General features: G+C 51.6%; 1 protein-coding gene across 7 annotated transcripts in view; it reads right to left on the bottom strand.

Annotated features, from left to right (window-relative positions):
- Window positions 1-4819: 4819 nt before the first annotated feature.
- The window catches only part of CADM1 (cell adhesion molecule 1), a 362193-nt gene continuing 347638 nt past the window's right edge, over window positions 4820-19374 (bottom strand). For 5 of the 7 annotated variants that reach the window (XM_080640400.1, XM_080640401.1, XM_080640402.1 and 2 more), the window contains 2 exons: window positions 13237-13368; window positions 11180-11373 (listed from right to left, as the gene is read on the bottom strand). In XM_080640400.1, coding sequence (XP_080496526.1) covers window positions 11255-11373; window positions 13237-13368 — 251 coding nt within the window. In that variant the 3' untranslated portion in view covers window positions 11180-11254. Of the gene's footprint in view, window positions 5000-10875; window positions 11374-13236; window positions 13369-19374 lie in introns of those variants that run through there. The other 2 variants (XM_080640403.1, XM_080640404.1) reach the window with 2 other exon arrangements.

Here is a 19374-nt window from a genome sequence, read left to right as displayed (position 1 = left end):
GAGTGTTGTCAGGACCTTCTGGTGATAACTGACCGGCGCTCCCAATCGATGCTCTGCACTTGTGGAGCTCCAGAGTTTTTAACAGCATAATTGTTTTTTTAATAACAGGCTGTCTCGCCCACTCCAGCAAGCGGGGAGTCCAAGTCAGACGCCCAGAGTAAAATACAGAGAAGCGAGGCGCCCAGCCACCTCTTCCTAATCGCACAATTACTTCAGGGAGCCGCAGGATGGGGGACAGGGTGGGGAGGCTTTTTCAGCGAAGCCAAGTTGTTAGGGAAAAGTCATAGAAGTAATCACACAAGTCAAAATTATTTACTAAATGAAATCCATTCTTCACAAAGGAACCTTTATTCATTTCTTTTTTTAAAGAAAAACGGCAAAAATGGGATGATCTCAGCAAGGCAAGGATACCGTAAAGCAACAGTGGAATCAGTCGTCAGTTATTACAGCTTTTACATTTTCAGCTCAAGAGTTAGCAACACATTTTATTTGTGGTCTTAAATGCACTATAACAACAGCAGTATTTTTGCTTGTTACCATGCCTTGGTCTGAGATGTCAGTGCACTTCACAGACAAATAACTCTAACCAATTTGGGACGGAGGCTCTTAACAGATGAAGAGCGGGGCCCTGGGAGGAAGCAATTTGCCCAAGGTTGTGGGACGGATCCAAGCCCAGCTGCTGGCTCCAGGAGTCAGAACTCATGGCCACCCACCTACCCCTCCCACGCACCAAACACAAACCCAGAGCTGGCAGCTGCCCCCTGGCTCCCTCCTGGACCTGTTCTCTCTGCCCAGGGTTGGGGTGCAAAACCCAGAGAAGGAGAGAGGAGAGGGCAAGAGGGTGAAAGAAAGAGCAAAAGAAAAGAGAGCTGGGTGGGGCTGTTTCAAAACCTCCGCAGGCTCTAACAGGGGTCCTCAAACTTTTTAAACAGGGGGCTAGTTCACTGTCCCTCAGACCGTTGGAGGGCCGGACTATAGTTTAAAAAAAAAACTATGAACAAATTCCTATGTGCACTGCGGGCCCGGGACGAGTCGGCTGCTAAGCAGGACAGGCAGCGGCACCCGGCGGGCCGGATAAATGTCCTCGGCGGGCCGCATGTGGCCCGCAGGCCGTAGTTTGAGGACCCCTGGCTCTAGGACCTCTTTTGACAGAGGCTCTGTTTCGAATTATATAAAATACACTACAACCCGCATCGAATACAATTTACACGTCGTAAACGGTTTAGGTTGGTTGCAGTTTGCTGGTTGCAAACATTATGGGTTTGTAGGTATTTAATTAAACATTTAATCCTTTTGTTTTATAGTTTTCTTCTCTGCATTTTGGAGCCCTGAAGTGTTTACAGGACATGGGCACTGTCCTTATTGACCTTAATAGGCAAAACAACCCAGAGAGAGAGAAGGAAGGAGAGACAGAGGACATGATGCTGACGAGGACAGCAAGGAACAGAATCAAAACCAAACCGATCAATGTAACCCAGCAGACAGAGGAGTTCTGGAAACTGTAGTTGCTGGTTAGGAAGAAGAAAGCAAGCGGCTTACCGGGAAGCGCCGGACCGCTGAGAGGCCCGGCCAACCACGGATGAAACAAAACCCTCTCTGATGATTTATTGGGCACAGGCTCAGATCCCGGCATGGCTGTGGGGACTCAGTGGGATCAGACACAATCTCTCCTCTCAAGGAACTTACGGTTTTATTGAGGGAGACAGAAAGGCGAGCACACAGTTCAGGTATGTGATAAGGACACAAATTAAGGAAAGCAGTGACACTCAGGTTGGGAAAGCTCAGAAGCCACCGAGGGAGGACTCTTCTGGAATCGTCAAAGGCACAGAGGTGCTAATGGAAGTGAGAAGGACCTGGGCAGGGGTCACCTGGTGAGACTGAACTGATGGGAGACTGTGAGGATTTGGGTTCATGCAGCTGTCAGAGGTCACCAGGAGTAGTTTCCGATCAGTGGAGGGATCCTGTTTAACACAGTGTAAGCTGGAGGTTGGGGCTGTTACATTCCTGTGGCTGGAGGCAGGGCCTAGGCAGGCAAGGGCCATGGGACTGGCAAGACTGGGTGGAGTTGGGGGCTGGGGGCGGGGGGGGGGGGGGGCAGGCTGTGGGCAAGAACTGGGAGCCAGGCAAAGGGGAGCTGGGGAAGAGGGAGGGATCTAGAATGACTCCCAGTTTCTAGGTTGAGTGACTGATGGTGCTGTTAATGGAGAACTAGGTTGGAGCAGGTTTGAAGAAACATCATTTCTTCAAAGCCTCGTGATCTTAAGGCAGGCGCTGTGCTAGAGGGGATGCAATCCCACTGAGGCCCTTGAATGCCCGGCAGAATCTCAGTGAGTAGAGTGGGGATGCGGAAGGTTCCTGGTAGATTACGATTTCCTTTTGGGCCCTCATCGCCAAGGCAGAAACAGGACCCAGAGAGCAAACACCAGTAATCTACTCATTCAGCCTCAGAAGGGAGGGCCTTGAAGTCCACAGGGAGCATGAGGGAACATGAGCAGCACCCCTAAGGCCATGCTGAACAGAGGGTGGGGCTCCTGTCTGACTCCAGTTGATGGGACTTTATTGGACGTTAGCTGGTGAGAGCGCCAAGCTACCCCCAGAAGCCTGCTCTCCCTGGGCAGTGCTGCAGTGGAGCAGCTAGTGCAGTGGAGGGGCTGGACTGAGACACAATCTACCCATCACACCGAACTCGCTGGGGTCACCCATCACCCGGAGCTGGCCCCTTCCTACTGGTGGAAGGAATGAGCTAGAAATAAGTGCCACCTGAAGCCGAGTCTAAGTAAATCTGTAATCTTGGACATTTCAAGCCAGAGCTTCAGACTAAGCTTTCAAACAGATGCCACTCGAGCATGACGTTGCCAAGATCAAGAGAGAACGCTAGTCTAACGCACATGCTGGGGGAGGGCCACGCTCTCTGTGGGGTTGAAGCCCGTGTCCAGGCCTGGCCTTGCTCAGCATTCACGGGAGGAAACAGCCCAGAGCAAAGCAGCCGTGCTTCCTTCCCGGTCTTTGATGTTGGCAATGTTGGGGACAACACGCGTGTCCATAAATAAACCAGGGCCTCCAAACATGTTGCTCACTTGTTCACACAAAAGCCAGGCTGGCAGCCGCTCACCTAGGCATGTTCACAGCCGGATCCTTAATGCATTGTGTGCATTCAATCAAACTTTTAGTGGGAAACACTGGGAGCAGAGAGCCAGCTAAGCCCAAACGGTCCCTTTGATTTTCCACCTTTTGTGGCTGCCTGGCTGGGCTCTTACGGGTTTTGTTGTCAACAAACTCCTGGCTGGCCTTTGAGCACTCACAATCATCCACAATGACTGCCGCTTAAGACTGGCAGGCTGATTGTTAGAAACAGCCCCGGCATTAATCAGAGCTTAAGAGCTTTTGGAAAATGATTCTAATTCAGAAGGGGTGGCTTACAAAGAGGCTTGTCGAAAGCGAAGCAGGCATCACATTTTGAAAGGCAAAATGCCTCCTTGGTACCCACACCTGGCTGCTTCTGAAATTCAGCTGGCAGAAGTGTGTGGGGGGCACCGTGTCCCCCACCAGCTCACCCATGAGCCCCCCTCAGGTTTTTCTCGGGTCCCACAGCACCCCTGCCCTGACCTGGGGCCCTGCCTCGGAAGGACTTCAGGGAGTGGCCAGTTACAAGTCTCACTGGCAGTCCCTAAAGTCAGGAAGAGGTGTCTGGGCGCCTCCTTTTCTGTCAACAGTGGGAGTGCCTCCGCCTAGGGCTAAAATAAACCGTGTGCAGAGAGGCAGCTGCGTGGGCAAACACATGGTCAGCATTTGCAAGGAGCCAGGCAGGGCAACGAGCTAATGCTTCTGCCTTTTGCCTGCCTGGCACAACAAAGGAGAATGATTTTTGCCATCAGCATTCTCCCTATCACAGAATCACTGCACAATTTAGTATGATTAATGGTTTCCATTTAGGAGAAGCTGAGAACGAAAACAGTAGGGGAGAATTGGCCACTGGGCTGCAACTGGAGTAGAAGGGCAAGAGGTGTGGCCGGTGCTGCCTCTACTTCCCCTCCTGGCATGGCTGGGGAGGCACTCAGGGGTGAAGAAACACATGGCTTTGGATGTACATTGGCAGAAACAGCCTGAAAGCTGCAACCTTGTGATGTACTGTTTGCTCTTTCATCCTGGCCTCCTCCCAAACATTTGTGACTGAGTGGCCACTCCCTCTTGTCCTGCCAGAGGGAGCTTCATTCTCAGAGGTTGCTAACTAAGGCTGGGCCCGAGAGGCAGTGCAGTGGGGCTGCATAGCTGAAGCTAGCTGAACTAATGACACCACTTCTTGGCCTCCCCGATGGCCACACGGGATGCCACATAGGGAAGGACCCATCCTGGTGCTGGATGGGCTGGCCACCTGTCTCCGGAGCCCCCGGGCTGGTGGGCCTAGGCTCAGGTCTCATCGGTGGGCTCTCCTAGGCTCTTCTCCGCTCTGCAGCTTCCTTTTTGTTCTACTCCGGTAGGTAGGCACTGCTTCTTCCAGATCTCCCGGCTGCTGGAGGTGAGTGGTGAGACAATGGCGGTCACAGCCAGAGGCTTGTGGGTGCAGATAGAAACCAACCGGGAAAACACAGAGGAGTGAAGAGGCCCCGCGTTTTTTAAGCAATCGCCTTTGTAACTAAAGGCAGAAAGGGAGGAAATTGGTGATCTTGGCTGGGTCTAACAGGACTCAACGCCTTCTCGATGCATTGGTGTCTCTGCAAGGAAATTATTATTTTCCATAAACTGTCTTAAGCATCTCCCGGGCTACATTTCTGGCTGTGTTAAGAATCAAGCCATCAAGAACAGCTGTGAATGGTTTACGCTTTCAGCAGCAGCAATGAGCTTTGGCAGGGAAGCAGGAGCAAAAACCCAAGTAGGACATTTCAGTTGACAGGGATGGCATTTTCCCTTCCTTGTCCAAACGATAAAAGATTCATGCTCCTAATTGCAACACTATGGCTGCCCCATCACTTTATTCTGGGAGAGGTTAGAGAGAACAGGCCTAGAGAGAGGGAGAGAAAGAGAGAGAGAGAGAGATGGATAGTAATTCGGTCACTAGCTAACAAAGGCTGATTAGTGTGAAGACTTCCTTCCATAGCAACACTTTTTAATCAGGTCTGCAGTGTCTGGGCAAACAGCTTTCGTGGATTAGCTGAACTTGAGCCTGCCAGCATCCTGTGCAAGTTTAAGATGAAATACTCAACTACAGAGAAAACAAACCAAAAGGAGTGATAAAGTCGCACATTTCAACATTCAGCAACCATTAAGGGATTTAAATATTTGCTTGCTATTAAAGGCTTGCATTAGGCTCTTCCAACACCAGCCCTGGAAGACTAAAATATCTATTTTGGATCAATTTCCCCCCTAAGTAAACACTAATGCAGAATAAACAGTATTAGAAGCTGCAATCGTAACATTGCTGACTTCAGGATGCACTTCCTGCTGGTAACAGCAAGTTTACGCCTGGTGGTTAATTAACCTGAGGAAGATGGCACTTAAGGAAGATGATTTAAGGCTGAAATGTGGCTGTGAGCCTTGTGGGTTTGGAGGGCACCTGGAGAAGTGCTGGGCCTGGAACATGCCTTTCCCCAGCATCACCGCCCCACAGCTCAACACCTTGAAGGACTAGGAAGGAGTTAAATGGTAGTTGAGGGTTGTTGTGCATGTGGAGACCCAAAGAGCAGGCGACTTGAAGTCGGGTTCCTTGTAGGAATGATTTCCAAATTTAAATGTGAGGCTGGAGTTGTATTTCCCAGCACTGACCACTAGGGGCAGTAGACATTTTATGTTTACTTTGGAATGAAACATAAAAAAATATAAAAATCAGAACAAATATAATTTCCTGTGTACAAAAAAAAAACCTGGAAGTGGAGGATTGGACCACATGGAACGAGAAGATTCCTGCTTTCAAGCCTTGCTTTTGGGGGGCTCACATTATCCTTGTGCCTAATATCCTGAGCACATGTTAATGTGGCGGTTTGTGTGTGTGTGATGTGGGTGCATTAAATCCCATGCTCCTATCAGAGGCATATTTCACAGTTTTGAGATAAACACAGGTAAGGTGAGCAATATGGTTTCCTCTCGCATGCCATACCACCTTCGGAAGGCCCCTCACATGTGCCAGCAATGAGGCTTTGCTTAGCTGTTACCCGGATGCCTCCCCCCACAGGCCCTGGAGAATGACAGGACTAACAGCACGGAACTCGGGGCTGGAGGCTGATTTCTTCAAGGCCAACCTGAAAGCTGCTTGTGCTGAGGAGGGACTCACAGAGGTCATGGTCTGAGATACAGACTTGGTGACTACGGACAAGGGAGACTCGAGCAACCAGGTGCTGCCTAGCCTCCCTGTAATCAATGACACTCGCTCATGTCTGCTGTGCCCACCGCTGACTTCACATCTTGGCCCCCAAGGTCATTGGATGGTGGCCACCAGTCCCCTGCCTCCTCCTGGGCAGGGTCAGGACAGCCAAGGGCTTCCTTCGGAAATATTTCCAAAGTATTCACGTGTGGCTGTAGATACAAATTTCACTCTGAAAGAATTTGGCTGCCAGTTGTTCATGCCTAAGGGCTGGACCCTTGAGTGCTGGCAAAAAGGTGTGCATATTAGCCTTGGGCAGAATTTTATACTCCAGAGTGCCCTTCCCTATGTAGTCTGTAGTATGGAGACAGCATGGCTGCTCTAAGGTTCTGGACGACAGAATCAAAGGAACACCTCTCTGGAGTCAGGCACAGCAGGATAAGAATTCCACTTCACGTAGACCAGGACAGTGAGAGACGCCAGTTTGCATCCGCACTTCACCTCGGGGTTCCAGTTGACATATTTGGGGAAGGCAAGCAGCCCAAACACTGGAAAACTCCCAGGAGGAAACAGGGCCATTTTCCCTCCCAGACCAAACAAAGGTCCAGGAATGCATTAAGCTCCCGCTAACCTGGACTCTTCTGGCGCCTTCTCACTCGCGTACCCCGTGGAACTAAAAGGCGAATGTGTGGCCAGTCTCGCCCGCCATGTGCCACAGGGCAGGGACTTCCTGGGTCTCTTTGCCAGGTTTCAGCTGAAACTCCCACCTCATGTTACAGACGGGGCGGGGGACGAGTGGGGTGTGCGGAGAGGGGAGGGGCAACACTAAGACACTAAACATACCGTGTGACTACACAGGGTCTGTAATAACAACACTGACAAATGGTGAAGAGAAAGGGTCTAAGGCAAGTTCAGGGGCATGCAACATGCCCACAGACCCGAGGTCTCAGCTAACAGGGTGGAGCAGGCTGTGCCCCTCTCAGTATGCAGTCTCCATCTCTCCTCAGCATCCCCTCCAGCAGACGGTCCACACAGCTGTGACAGCAGTGCTGCCGGCGGCTCCCTGCCTGTTGCAGGGGCTGGCAGAGGCCCATGGCATCTCCACTCCTTGAGCCATGAGACTGCCCCACCTTCCACACCTCATCCGATTTCCCTTTATTTTCCCATGCAAGCCAGAGGCTGCTGGGCTCACTGCCCTGGGCCCGTGGCTCATTCATTCCCTGTCCTCTAGACTCCTCTGAGGTCCCGCTGGGGCCCCGGCTCCTCTGGAGAGCCATCTTCACTGACTTCCCTTCTCCAAGCCCAGCTCACCCAGGGCTCCCTAACATGCTGGCTGGGCCCAGGCTGAGGGCCACCTCCTGCTGCTAGGGGTGGTGGGACTGACGCCATGTTTCTTGTAGGGGCTCGCCACTGCACATCTGGGCGACTGGTTTTTACAGACGTGCAAGAGACAGGCCAGAAGGGAGGAGGCTGAAATGAGATACCCAGCTTTGGCTTTCCTAGAGCTCACCTGGTCTCCCGCTGCCTTTCCCCAGGCCCTGCCCAGAGAAGGGAGAGCGAACCTCGGGGGAGCTTGGAGGGGAAAGGGCACGCTGGGCAGCTCAGACATATCCACGCATTTGTCAGCTCAGCCCCGGGAGCCCAGCCATGGCTCAACCCGGCCTGCAAGGCAAGGACAGACTGGAGCGCGCAGTGCACTGGCCGGAGGTCCCCGCAGCCTAGACAGCAAGTGAGAACGATCTTCCGTGGATGGTCAGCCAGTCCTTCGCAGCGAGTCTTTCAGTTAAAGGAGAGAACTTGAAATGAAGAAGGCAGAATGAATTATTAAGACACAGAACCCCAAAGTAAGAGACAGGTGGAGCAGCCAACACAGTGAAGTTGGTGGGGAGATGGGGATGGGGGGTGGAGCGGGTCCACGAAGGGCGGGCCTATCCCAGCTGGCCTGCCGCTGCATCCCGCACCTGCACAAACCGCTGATCCGCGCTGCCAGGCACCTGGCCCACCTGGCCACTGAGGGGGAGAAGAGAACAAGGACAGGAATGATGAGCGGAGGAAGCGGGAGAAGTCAGATCAGAGCAACCCGCTGGCAGATTTCCCAGCGCCTGCGGCCTGCTCCGGTCCGCAAGGTCCTGAGGAGGAAGCCGGACCAGGGCCCATCTCTTCTCGCACGCAAAACATCCGTTAAAAAGTCCATAATGAGATTAAAGGATCACTTTGTAACATTAATTTTTTTATTAAGAAGACAGATATCTTATAGTACTTCTTTTTTTCTTTTTTTTTCTTTTGTAAAAATGGTATACATGAACCAATACAAAATGCGAATGGGACATATGGATATGGAGTTTCTTACACCGTAACACCGTCCATGGACACCTTAGCAACAGAACTGGCCTAGAGGGAGATAGGACATCGGTGTGACTAAAGAACAAGCTTATTTGGCATCAATTATACATCCTTCATTATTTTATATTCCTTTAAAAAACACAGAAAACAAGTTTGTTCTTTCTTCACTCTAAGAAAAGTGACCGACCTGTACAAAGTAATACTCAACAATACATTTCAAACAGTGCACTGTATACTTAAGAAAAATACATGAACCAATATACAACTAAAATCCAGAATTTCCTGTTTTTGCTTTGTTTTATTTTATTTTTTTCCAATGTGTGGGGCCTACACTTAGCAATCTACCTGAGACGGAAAACACCAATCAAAACACATGGACCTGAGACATGTCAACATTGTAAGCCATAAAGTTACATCAGGAACACTGCACTACTGTACACTTTTCAGAACAGAAAGATAGGCGGTCCCAAAACGGAGATGCCAATTCTGTGAGCAATGCTAGGTTTCGTTTTTTATTTTCCTCAAAAGAACGACTGAAAAAACCCTGTCGACAACATGCCCAATGATTCTCACCCTTTGATCTGGTCACGCTAGGTCAGAATGGGAGCTAAGGGCTCGGGAGAGAGCTGCACATTATAAAATTCCGTGAAAAAGGGACGTTGGTTGTGGCCTTTGTCTGGGTTAGTGCCTCGGGACTGGAGAGGGAAACAGGGCTGCTCGGCGGATCTCCTCTTTCGAGCCAGTCCGCTCCCAAAGGCCCCGTATTGCAAATGGTTCTATCAAAGGTTAAAATAAAGACAAGAAAAATAAAAACGCTTTCAAATAACAAAGAGTTGACACTTTTCCCCCTTAAATAAACAGCGTACATTTTCCACATAATGTAACAATAGTAAAAATGCACCTTGCAAAATCCAAAGTTACTCACTGAAAATGTTATATAATATATATTTATATATATATATAGATCTATCTTTTTTGATGCCATCTTTCCATAGGGACTGCGTTCTGGAGTCTGGAGCCTTACCAGGACGCCTGGTAAGAGTTTCATCTCTGTCCTTCAGGACTACTTCTAGGTTCCTAGATGTACCTGCCTTTAGAAAATGTAGAGAACAACTGACTCCTCCCCTTTCCCCAAGGCTCCGCCCATGACGCCCTCAGGTGGCTTCTTTAGTAGCTATGCACTATGGCTGCTGTCATGCGAGGATTGGTAATTTTTTGGCAGATGGTTCTTAAGGCTGAGGAAAGAGGCCAAGGCTAGTGTATGAAAGATAAAAAGATAAAAACACTCACATTTGAGTTTTGATTAAGTAACTGAAAAGCCCTGCATGCGGCTCCCCACCTCTGCTCTGACCTTTTGAGAACGGAGGTCCACGCAGGCCAGTGTAAGAACAGCACTGGCCTCCTTCTGGACCTCCTGCCTTTGTTGAGCCCGATCGGAAGGAAGGGAAGTTTCACACGGGTTTGAGTTGGACACCCCAGCATGACAAATATCTGTAATATACAGTACATGCAGGCCACATCCCACCCCTTCTGGGCTGAGCACAAAGGGAAAACCTGTCCCACTCAGTCATGCTCCCATCACACGGACTTGCTCTTGCCTACAAATTAGTGAGAAGTAAGGCCGACTGGGAAAGGTGGATGGAATCATTTGGAACAGAAACAGCTGGAGCAGAACTATCGCTCCCCCTCCCTGCGTCCCCTCCTGTGGCAACTCACATTTGTCCACTTACACAAAAGGAACAGCCCTCCCTGTCAGGTCTGTTAGGGCACTGAAAGAGGAGGAGCTCTTTCCAGCCCAACCCTCCTGGACAGTGTGGGGGAGCTACACTGAGCCGTCTACAGACACAGAATTACAGACAGATTCCACCTCGTTGCGACACACCTCACTGGCAGATAACCCTGTACAGTAATGTAGTTCCACAGCAAACAGAACAGTTTCTGAATCACAGTCTAAGTTTCTAGTCTTCACTGCTCTACGTATTTGAAACATGGGCAGCAGCAAAGAGTTCTCATTGTTTGTTCACCCAAATCTTTACAACAACAGAGAAGAATGCATATGGATACACTAAATTCTGAACTATGAAATCTAAGCTGTGCTGGTTCTCCTTTTATGAAACTGAATTTTGAACACAAAGCAGTTACTTCAGCAATAAACAAAAAAGTAAAAACAATAGCAAAATAGGGGGAGGGAGGAAGATTCTAAGGAATCCCAGCAGGCAAATTCCAAAATGGGGAGATTTTGAAAAAAAAAAAAAAAAAAATCAAACACATTTTTGAAAAATAAATGTGCACAAAGAGAAAATAAGGAACACAACAAACAAACAAAAAAACAAGGCACATAATTTTCTGCAATCTACCCAAACTAAATCCAAGCATCCAAGTTTGACTTGGTAGGAGGAAATAAAAATTTAAAAAACACAAAAAAAGAGGTGTCAATCAGCAGAGTGTACTTTTCAAAGAACATTTTTTTATACAGCAAATCCCAAGCCTTCCAGGTCTCGCGCCTTTCCACCCATTCATAAAAAATCACACGAATGTCTCTCAAGTTCCAATGTCACTGTCTCTTTATCATCTAAATAGGGCCAGCGGGACACCTCATTGAAAGGAAAGGCTGCTCTAGATGAAGTACTCTTTCTTTTCTTCGGAGTTGTTCTGTCCTCCTTCTGCATTGATTATGGCTGTGTCTGCGTCTGCTGCATCATCGGCTCCTTTGGCTTCATGAGTGAAGTATGTACCTGCAAGATGAAGGGGTAAAGCACCGTGACTGTCTGATGGCCTCTGTGTCAAGTGGTACAGAGATGGCAACTTGCTTTATGGCCATCATCAGCGCAGTGGTGTGCAGGCAGCAGAGGGGAGAAAACAATCGGAAGGAGAGAGCGGGGTGGGTGAGACAAATGGGGATCCGGGGTTCCAAAGGCACCACTCCGACTGAACCGCTGCGATATAATTCAGCAAATGAGACATTAGAGCAGTGATTATGACCAGGGGATGCCGGCAGAGAAGACGTGAGTGGGAGCTAAAAATGCAGAAGCTGGAGAGCTGCTGGCTAACACATACACAGTCAACGCCCAGGACCAATGACCAGATATATGCACAGACATGGTTAAGGACCAAAGCAAGAAAGAGCAATTAGCCAATAGATGAATTAGGGCCCTGATGACGTCACTGCCTCCTCGAGTTGTTCACGGAACCTGGCCTCCTGTCTCCACAGTCACTGGTGCCTCCGGGAACGAGAATGCGCTCGCCCTCGCCAGGGTGTCTGATGGGCTCCTGCTTCCGCTGCAGGTGGGTTCCAGGTGCAGAACTAGCCTGACGTTCGTCAAGGCTGGGCCTGCCTTAAGCTGCGGGCGAGTCTCTCTCACAGCAACCCTAACCGGACCCAGATTCATGGATTTGCTAACTGGCACGGCCACTTTATAGTGACAACAGACAGGACGGAACAAAGTTGGTGACACTTTTACCACCAAATCCCAGGAGTTTACATGAAGAAAGTATGTTATGACATAGGCCTGCCCTGCCTATGTCATTATCAAATAGCCCTGCTCCCACTGTACACTGCCTTCGTAGAGACTCTTAGGAAAAGAAGGCTGACCCATTTGCTCTCAGGTTTCCCGTGTCCCCCCTTCCTCTGCCTCTCCCCTGGCTCTCCCCAGCCGAGCGCAGACTTCTGCCCTGCTCTCTGGCCTGACTTCCTGACTCAACCCCGAGAGGCGGCGGGCTCTTGGCCAGTCCGCTCCTGGGTGTGGGCAGAGGGGGAAGCTGCATAGCCCCGAGATTCCAAACAGTTTCACGCCTGAGACTGGCCCTTTGGATCCTGATGGCAGTTGTCAAGGACCTTGGACTTCCATTGCTGAGCTTAAGGGAACCTCTCCAAACCCAAGTTCTACCAGCGAGCAGTATGCAAGCGCCTAGAGTCCATCTACTGGAAGCCCCACAAGCTCATTGCACAGCACTGAGAAAAACAGCTGAGAGACAAGGGCGGACGAAGAGGAGGAAGAATAAATTACCCAGGGAGCGGAGGGTCAGAGCAGCGGGGGCAGGAGGAAAGCGCTGGAAAAGGTGAGGCCCATTAAGACTGCATTGCTGATAAGTGTGTGATTCATGGCAATTTACATCAATTGCACTGACAATTAAAAAAATACATATTTATGTGGGTTTCCAGGCACATCAAACCAAGGAAGTGTTCTGGCCACTGTGGGCAGGCTACCTGAGCCTGGGGCAGGAGCAGAGCCAGGCCACTGCTTCCCAGAAGCTGTAGGTCACGGGCGTTCTCTCTCCATGTCGGTGTGGTTCACTCCCACATCACACACCAGCCCTGACTCTGTGATTTTCCCTCTATCCCCAATTATGGATTGTAGAGTAACAATCTATAAAGCTTTATATTTAGAGGAAACCCAAATCAAGGAGTGCTTGCTACTCATCAACTCTCAGAGTCCTAATCAGCAGCTGCTAGGTTTTCTTTCTTTCCCTCTCCCTGTTTCAGGAATCAAAGAGGCCACGCGGCCACATAACCCAAACTGCCCGTCCAGGACCACCTTGTCAAGTCCCCGGATGTGGGCGGTGCGGCACGAGGCCCCACCTGCCAGGCACCTGCTTACCTTTGTGTCTGGCAAAGTAGCGCCCCAGAATGATGAGCAAGCACAGCATGGCGAACACCACCACAGCCACAACGCCGCCAATCACGGCGTGGTCCACTGCCCGGATCGAGCCTTCTTCACCTGCTCGGGAGTCTGCGGAATCAGAAGAGGAAGGTGGATGTAGAGCTCATCACAGACACCAGAAGCCCCGGGGACACGGCCTCCAGGGCCGCAGGAGTCAGAGAGAGCAATCGGGAAGTGGGAGGAGCTACAGGCGGGACCAGACTGACCTGGCCAGTGCTGCCCTGGCCCCTCCGCCCACAGGCCACTTCACTAGAGCCGCACCGGGGCGCTAATGCGCCTGGAACAGCTCAGGCAGGGAGTGGGGAAGGAAGGGCCCATTGCCCTGGCTGCTCTGAGCATTCACGCTATCTGCCCAGGTACCGCTCTACCAGGGCGGCCGCCCTGACCAAGGGTGCTCGCTCGGAGCGGATGGCACCTTTCAGCAGTAACGGGAGCTGTGGAGGGAGGCGGGCCGCCCAGTGTCTTAATCTCTGCTGGGCACAGGCATAGGAAAAGTGAGGCGCTCCAAGCCACAGCTGCCTAGAGATAAAACAGGATTATGAGACTAAAGACAAGTGGCATGCTTGCTACATGTAGGATGTGTGAGGGAGTAAGCCTCAGTCTAAAACCTAAAGACCTATTTCAAAAAGACAGCGAGGAATGATTGTCCGTCAACACAGATGGCTCCTATTTTATTTATTTAGCACTCCACAATGCAATTAATTCTCCTTCATAAGCATCACTCCCTCAGGATGTCTTCTTCTGACGGAGGAGTGACGTGTTTGGCTGGGGAACAGCTCAGAATGGACCCGGAGTGAGCGATGGCCATGCGGAATGGATGTATGGCAGGGTAAACAATTTTAATTTAGGACTGGCTACATCACCCCTTGCTGAAATCCTAATGGCACCCAGGATTTATAATGTAGTAAAAAACAATTATTCTCCCGTTGATTAATACATTAACATTTTGGAGTGGAAGCTAAACCATTGTCTTTCTTTTTTTATTGAGTCAAGTACGACACCTCCATTAAAATGATTTACTAGCTGTACCTTACAATTTAAGCACAGCAGCAACAGAAACGGTAAAAATCTTTTAACTTTACATGATTTGTGAAGTCATATGTGAAGGATTTACCATTTAAATCTTTCAGTACAAGCAGCACATGGCCTATAAATCTGTCCCTGCAGCTGCTGGACGCCTGAGGAATGGAGACCGAGAGCGCAGATCCAAGTCCATTTTTAAGAAAGATTTATCTCGGACTCTCGGCAAAGAACAGAGCAAATCTCCGAAGCCTCCACCTCTAATAATATTTGAAGTTTATCGATCAAGTGTGCAGATCCGTGACAGCTAAAGGTAATGGCGCTCTTTTGAGCCGAAGCCTGATACCACACTTTCAGCAGGAGGCATGGTTTACACTTTCTATCGATATTTCCAATTCTGCGCTCAGGTTAAGTACTGACGGACGTGGGCAAATGACTCCTGACTGAGGGGGTCCATGGAGAGGGCTTTAATTAAAAGAGTTTAAATTTTAAAATGAAGTATTTATAGTGTTTCATTAAGTTACCTTCGAAAGGACAACAAAACCCCCAAATCCAACCCCAAAGAGAAACGCCGAGCGAGAGCCGCGGCGGCTGCCCAGGGCCACAGGTGATGCGCTGAAGTGGAGCATGGAGGTGGGTGCAAGTGAGCCCACCAATGAGCCCGCCCTCCACGTGCCAGCCTCCAGCACCTTGTCCAATGAGCGGGGCTCGAAATCGGTGGAGGAACCCCTCCTAGCCAAAGCGCTACCTATGGCAGACGCCATGGCCTCGGAGCCTTGGAAGTCACTTCAACAAGGCAGAACTCGGCCATGGAAACTTCCAGGAGACACCAGAGCTTGCTGAAGGGGAGCACTGTCCTTGGGGTGCCCCGGATGCCAGCACTTGTGGGGGGTGGGCTGTGTTCACACCAGAGACTCTCGCCCCAACGGCACCAATTCAAACTGCTCACAGGGAGACACAAGCAACAGGAAAGCCAGCGGATTGTGACTTCCTCGGGGAGCTGTCGAAGTCAGGGGTCTGTGGGAATGAGAATGAACTCATCTCCAACTGCCAGGAACTTGGGGCGAATGCCATATAAGGGCCTCTCAGTTGCCTCCGGGTCTTAGAACTGGTGAGGGAAGCTAAGCAGTTCTGGCCATGAGGAGAAGGTGCCAGGCACTGAGGCAAGAGGGGAAGGCAGGGCCCGCCCGGGGACAGCAGAGAACAGCGTTGATGGCTCACCCAGCACAGACCTGGCCCACGTGGAGAAGAATGCCTCCTCCACGTCGAGGCACAGGCACATTCTAGAAGCCCAGGAAAAGAGAGAGAGCACACACACGAGAGAGAGCTGTGGTAAAAGAAAACAAGAACCTCACGGGCAGTGTCTGTGGGCTTAATTTCTTTAGCCCACACGATTCACTTGGCTTTTGCTCCTGTGAAGCTGGAGCCACCAGAGCTCCGCTGCTCACGCTCACTGCCCACATCCACACCTGGTGCCACCACTCCACCCGCCCTCCAGGCCAGGCACACGGCAGACGCTTGCCTATGAGGGCGATGGCTCCTGCTCACTCCCGATGCTCAGATCAGAAAGTTCACTACCACTGGGTAACCACCACCTCCGATCACTGCAGATGGACAGAAGGTGGTGATGCTTCATTCCCAGGGGACACTGCGGGCTGGGAGCTCCTTGTGCCTCCTCCCACCCCACCCGCCCGGCTTCCTGCCCATCGGCAGGTGGCGGTTCACTAGCACCCGGGCGCTGGGCGCCCCTAGGAAGAGTGAGGCTGTTTCCAGCCTCATCTCACGCTTTTCTTTGTTTCCATGGGTGAACCCAGAAGGAGAGTTCCCAGTGCTACTGACTCGCCCACAGTGGTGGAGCAGCAGGGTGAGCGCTGGTCACCCATCACCAGGTGAGGAAGAGTGCCTGCACCCGCGGCCGGGGCACTGTGGCCGGGGCACCCGGGGGGCTTGTGCCTCGCTCAGGCATGAGTAGCAGCACAAGCCGTCACTCAGAGGCACTGGGCTGATGAGTCAGATGAAACCTGGAGCCTGAAGGAGATACCGACCCCGAAAGGGGCCTGGCTCTGGCGGGGCCTCCAGAAGCCACTTCTCAGTGAGAACTCGGGCGTGTCTGTGCCTCCCACCATCACCCACAGATCCTGCTCCTCTTAGGTCAGACTTTCGCTCAGGCCAGAGCCTCCTGCTTTCCTGGGGATGTGCTCCCAGGTCCCTGGCTCCTTTGCTCAATGAGACAGAAAAGAGAGCCCAAGAGGTGGGCTCTCCAGCTGCCTGGCTCCTACGTGGGAAAGTAAACGTCTATAAAATCTGCTCCTCGGGCAACAGCCCTCTCTTGTCAAGAAGGGAATGTGCTCTTGTCATCTAGTGGACATGCTTCCCTCCCAGGAGCAGGGGTTGGTGCTGCACTCGGGACTGACTCTGCCCATCCTGCGGCCGCTGTGCGGCTGGGCATGTGCACAGGGCGCAAAGGGGCTCCAGCCCTGCAGAGCGAGCACGTGGGTGGCCGCCGGGCAGAGAATCCCATCAGGACTGCAGGTGACAGGCTAAGTCACCGAGCCTGGTGTCTGCCTGGCGTGCATGCCCACGCAGTGTGGCACTGTCCGGCCTGCAGTCCCGTCTGCAGCTTGGTGTCACCTGGTCCCTTAGGATGGACCCCACGGACGGGTGAGCATTCCCAGTTAGCTTTGCTTTTGGGAAAGAGCCGAAAACCGAGGTCCCAGGGAGCATTCATAAGCTGTTGGCGGAAGCTATGCAGGCTCCCCCTGTACCACCACAGCTCCCACCGCTGGACTTGCGCTGGCCTCAGAGACAGAAAGGACAACCCGTTTCAAAGGAACTCCCAGGAGGGCTGGCCAGGCTGCTCAGACCTTTTCTCTGGCCAGGCAACTGGCCCCCCATTCCTCAGGGCACTGTGCGGGGAGGCATGAAGGCCCTGGCTCCCAGGCTTGACAAGAAAAGTGGTGGCTGGTGGGGGGCAGTGTCCCTCTCCCGGGGGTCCCCTCTCCCAGTTGCCTTTCACCGCTCGTAGAGGCCAGAGCTGCTGCCTGTGTTAGAGCGCCCTGCCCCAGGCCCTGGCTTCTGTGGCTACTTTGTGGCCTGGCCGGGGCTGCAGAACATAACCACACCAGTGCCCAACCATGGTCTGTGAGAGCCGAGAGGCTCTGCTGCCAAAGGTGGGGGCCCGCAGGGAGCCAAGGAAGGGCCAGGACACCCCAGACTAGATCCTGGCAAACGGGGACCTGGGCACCATGGCACCTTGCAGCCAGGCTGCAGCCTGAGGCTGTTTTTTTTTTTTTTTTTGATAAAGGACACCAAGTTGTCCACCTCTGAGAAGCTGAGTACGACAGAGTAATGAATACACAGTCCCACACAATGCTGCTTCCTTCTCACCGGGAACGCTCCCGCTTGGGCTAGAGGCACACTGAAAACTCAGGGAGAGCTAGACACTCCCCTTAAACGCTCCATCTGTTCTCTCCTGGGTGACAAACGACCTTAGCAGGTTCTGAAGATATCAGGCCTCCTACTTGAATTTATGGAACAAGTCAGATGCTCCACCTCCACACCCTCCTCTGCAGGGGGCTGCATAAGAGTTTGAATCGCTGATTCTTTGCAACAGTCCTGTCCCTGGCCCAGTCTCGTCTCCCCGCACGGAGTCTTACTGGATGGGCCAGTTTAGTGGAAAACTCTGAGACTGGAGTTTAGAATGGAAAGGCTGTCTCCGGCTTCCTAGGGCTGGAGGGGGGATTAGTCTATCTCAGAAGCAGCTTAATGATCAGGGTGTCACTTGTTGGAAAAGAGAAAGCCTGACAGTGGATTTTCCTAATCTCTTGCAAAAACAAAATCTGGCCTCAAACACAAAACAAAACAAACCAAAACCCGGGCACTACCTGAGTCACGTAGCTGCTCATTCTCGTCACCTATCGCAGCTCTTGTCACAACAACAAAAATAAGTGTGCATCTTAAAAGCACAACTTTATTACTCAAGGGGAACAAACTGAATGGCACCACTGACAAAATGCCACATTACTTGCTAATCCTAATATGTTGTTATTCTTTATGATTTGCTTTTCTCAGCACCAATTCAATTACAGATGCTACAAATCCTTCTGACATTTAATTCCCTCTTGTCAGAGAGCAGTAAATGCATCCAGCACGTGCACAGCTCGCCCATTAAGATGTTAATACTCACTGGGCACACTGGCCACTGTGCAGCTCACCTTCCTCTGCTCAGAGTGAAAGGGAGGAGTCAGGTGGGCCAGGGAAACAGGAAGCCTCCTCCACCGTGTCCGGGCATCGCATCACATCGCATCCCTTCAGCTGCATCTCATTCATGCAGTGTAACTGTGGCTACAATAACATTTCAAAGGAACTGTGTGCAGCCCGCACCGCGTCGTGATGGTGAGCCCAGGGCTCAGCACGTGCTCATTTGGGTGAGAACACTGCAGCCAGCGAGCAGGAGCGGGTGCGAGTAGCTTTTCCTGCCTATGCCAGCCTCCAGAAACTGGCCTGAGTGGCAGATCCGGAGAGACATTCGGCCCCACCTCCTGCGGGGTCCCAGGCAAGTACACTGGCCTTGCCATCATGGTGAAGCTGGGTTTCATCACTGTTCTGTGACAGAGGTGGTCTGTCGGCTATTCTGAGCCCTGAGCACCACATATTTCCCAGGGTCCTTCAAGCGTCTGCGTGCTGCTGAGTGTGCTGGCCTCCCCGGCCAGCGCTGGCACAGCAGAGGCGCTCGGAGTGTCTGCCATGTGTAAGCCCGTCCTCTTAAAGCCTGAGGCTCCATTCAGTTCTTATCACTGATTCAAGGCAAACATCTATCAGCTCTTTGGGGTAAGGGTGGTACTGCACACTCGGCACTGTTTTCTGATGGTGTGATGCCCATAAACCCCTGCCCAGCTGAAGTCACCAAGCCCTTCCTTATGCAGAACAGCACATGGGACTGTGGCCACCTGTCCTGCTGTGGCCAAGGCTGCAGCCTGGCGGCTGAAGGCCACCTAGTAATGATTCAGGTGAAGCATCAGAGTGCTAGGTATTAAGTACTAGTTGTCAGCTACA

The sequence above is a fragment of the Plecotus auritus genome (assembly GCF_963455305.1).
Source record: "Plecotus auritus genome assembly, chromosome: 9".
NCBI lineage: Eukaryota > Metazoa > Chordata > Mammalia > Chiroptera > Vespertilionidae > Plecotus > Plecotus auritus.
The sequence above is the reverse complement of the archived record's forward strand: the minus strand, read 5'-3'. Positions and strand labels throughout refer to the sequence as shown.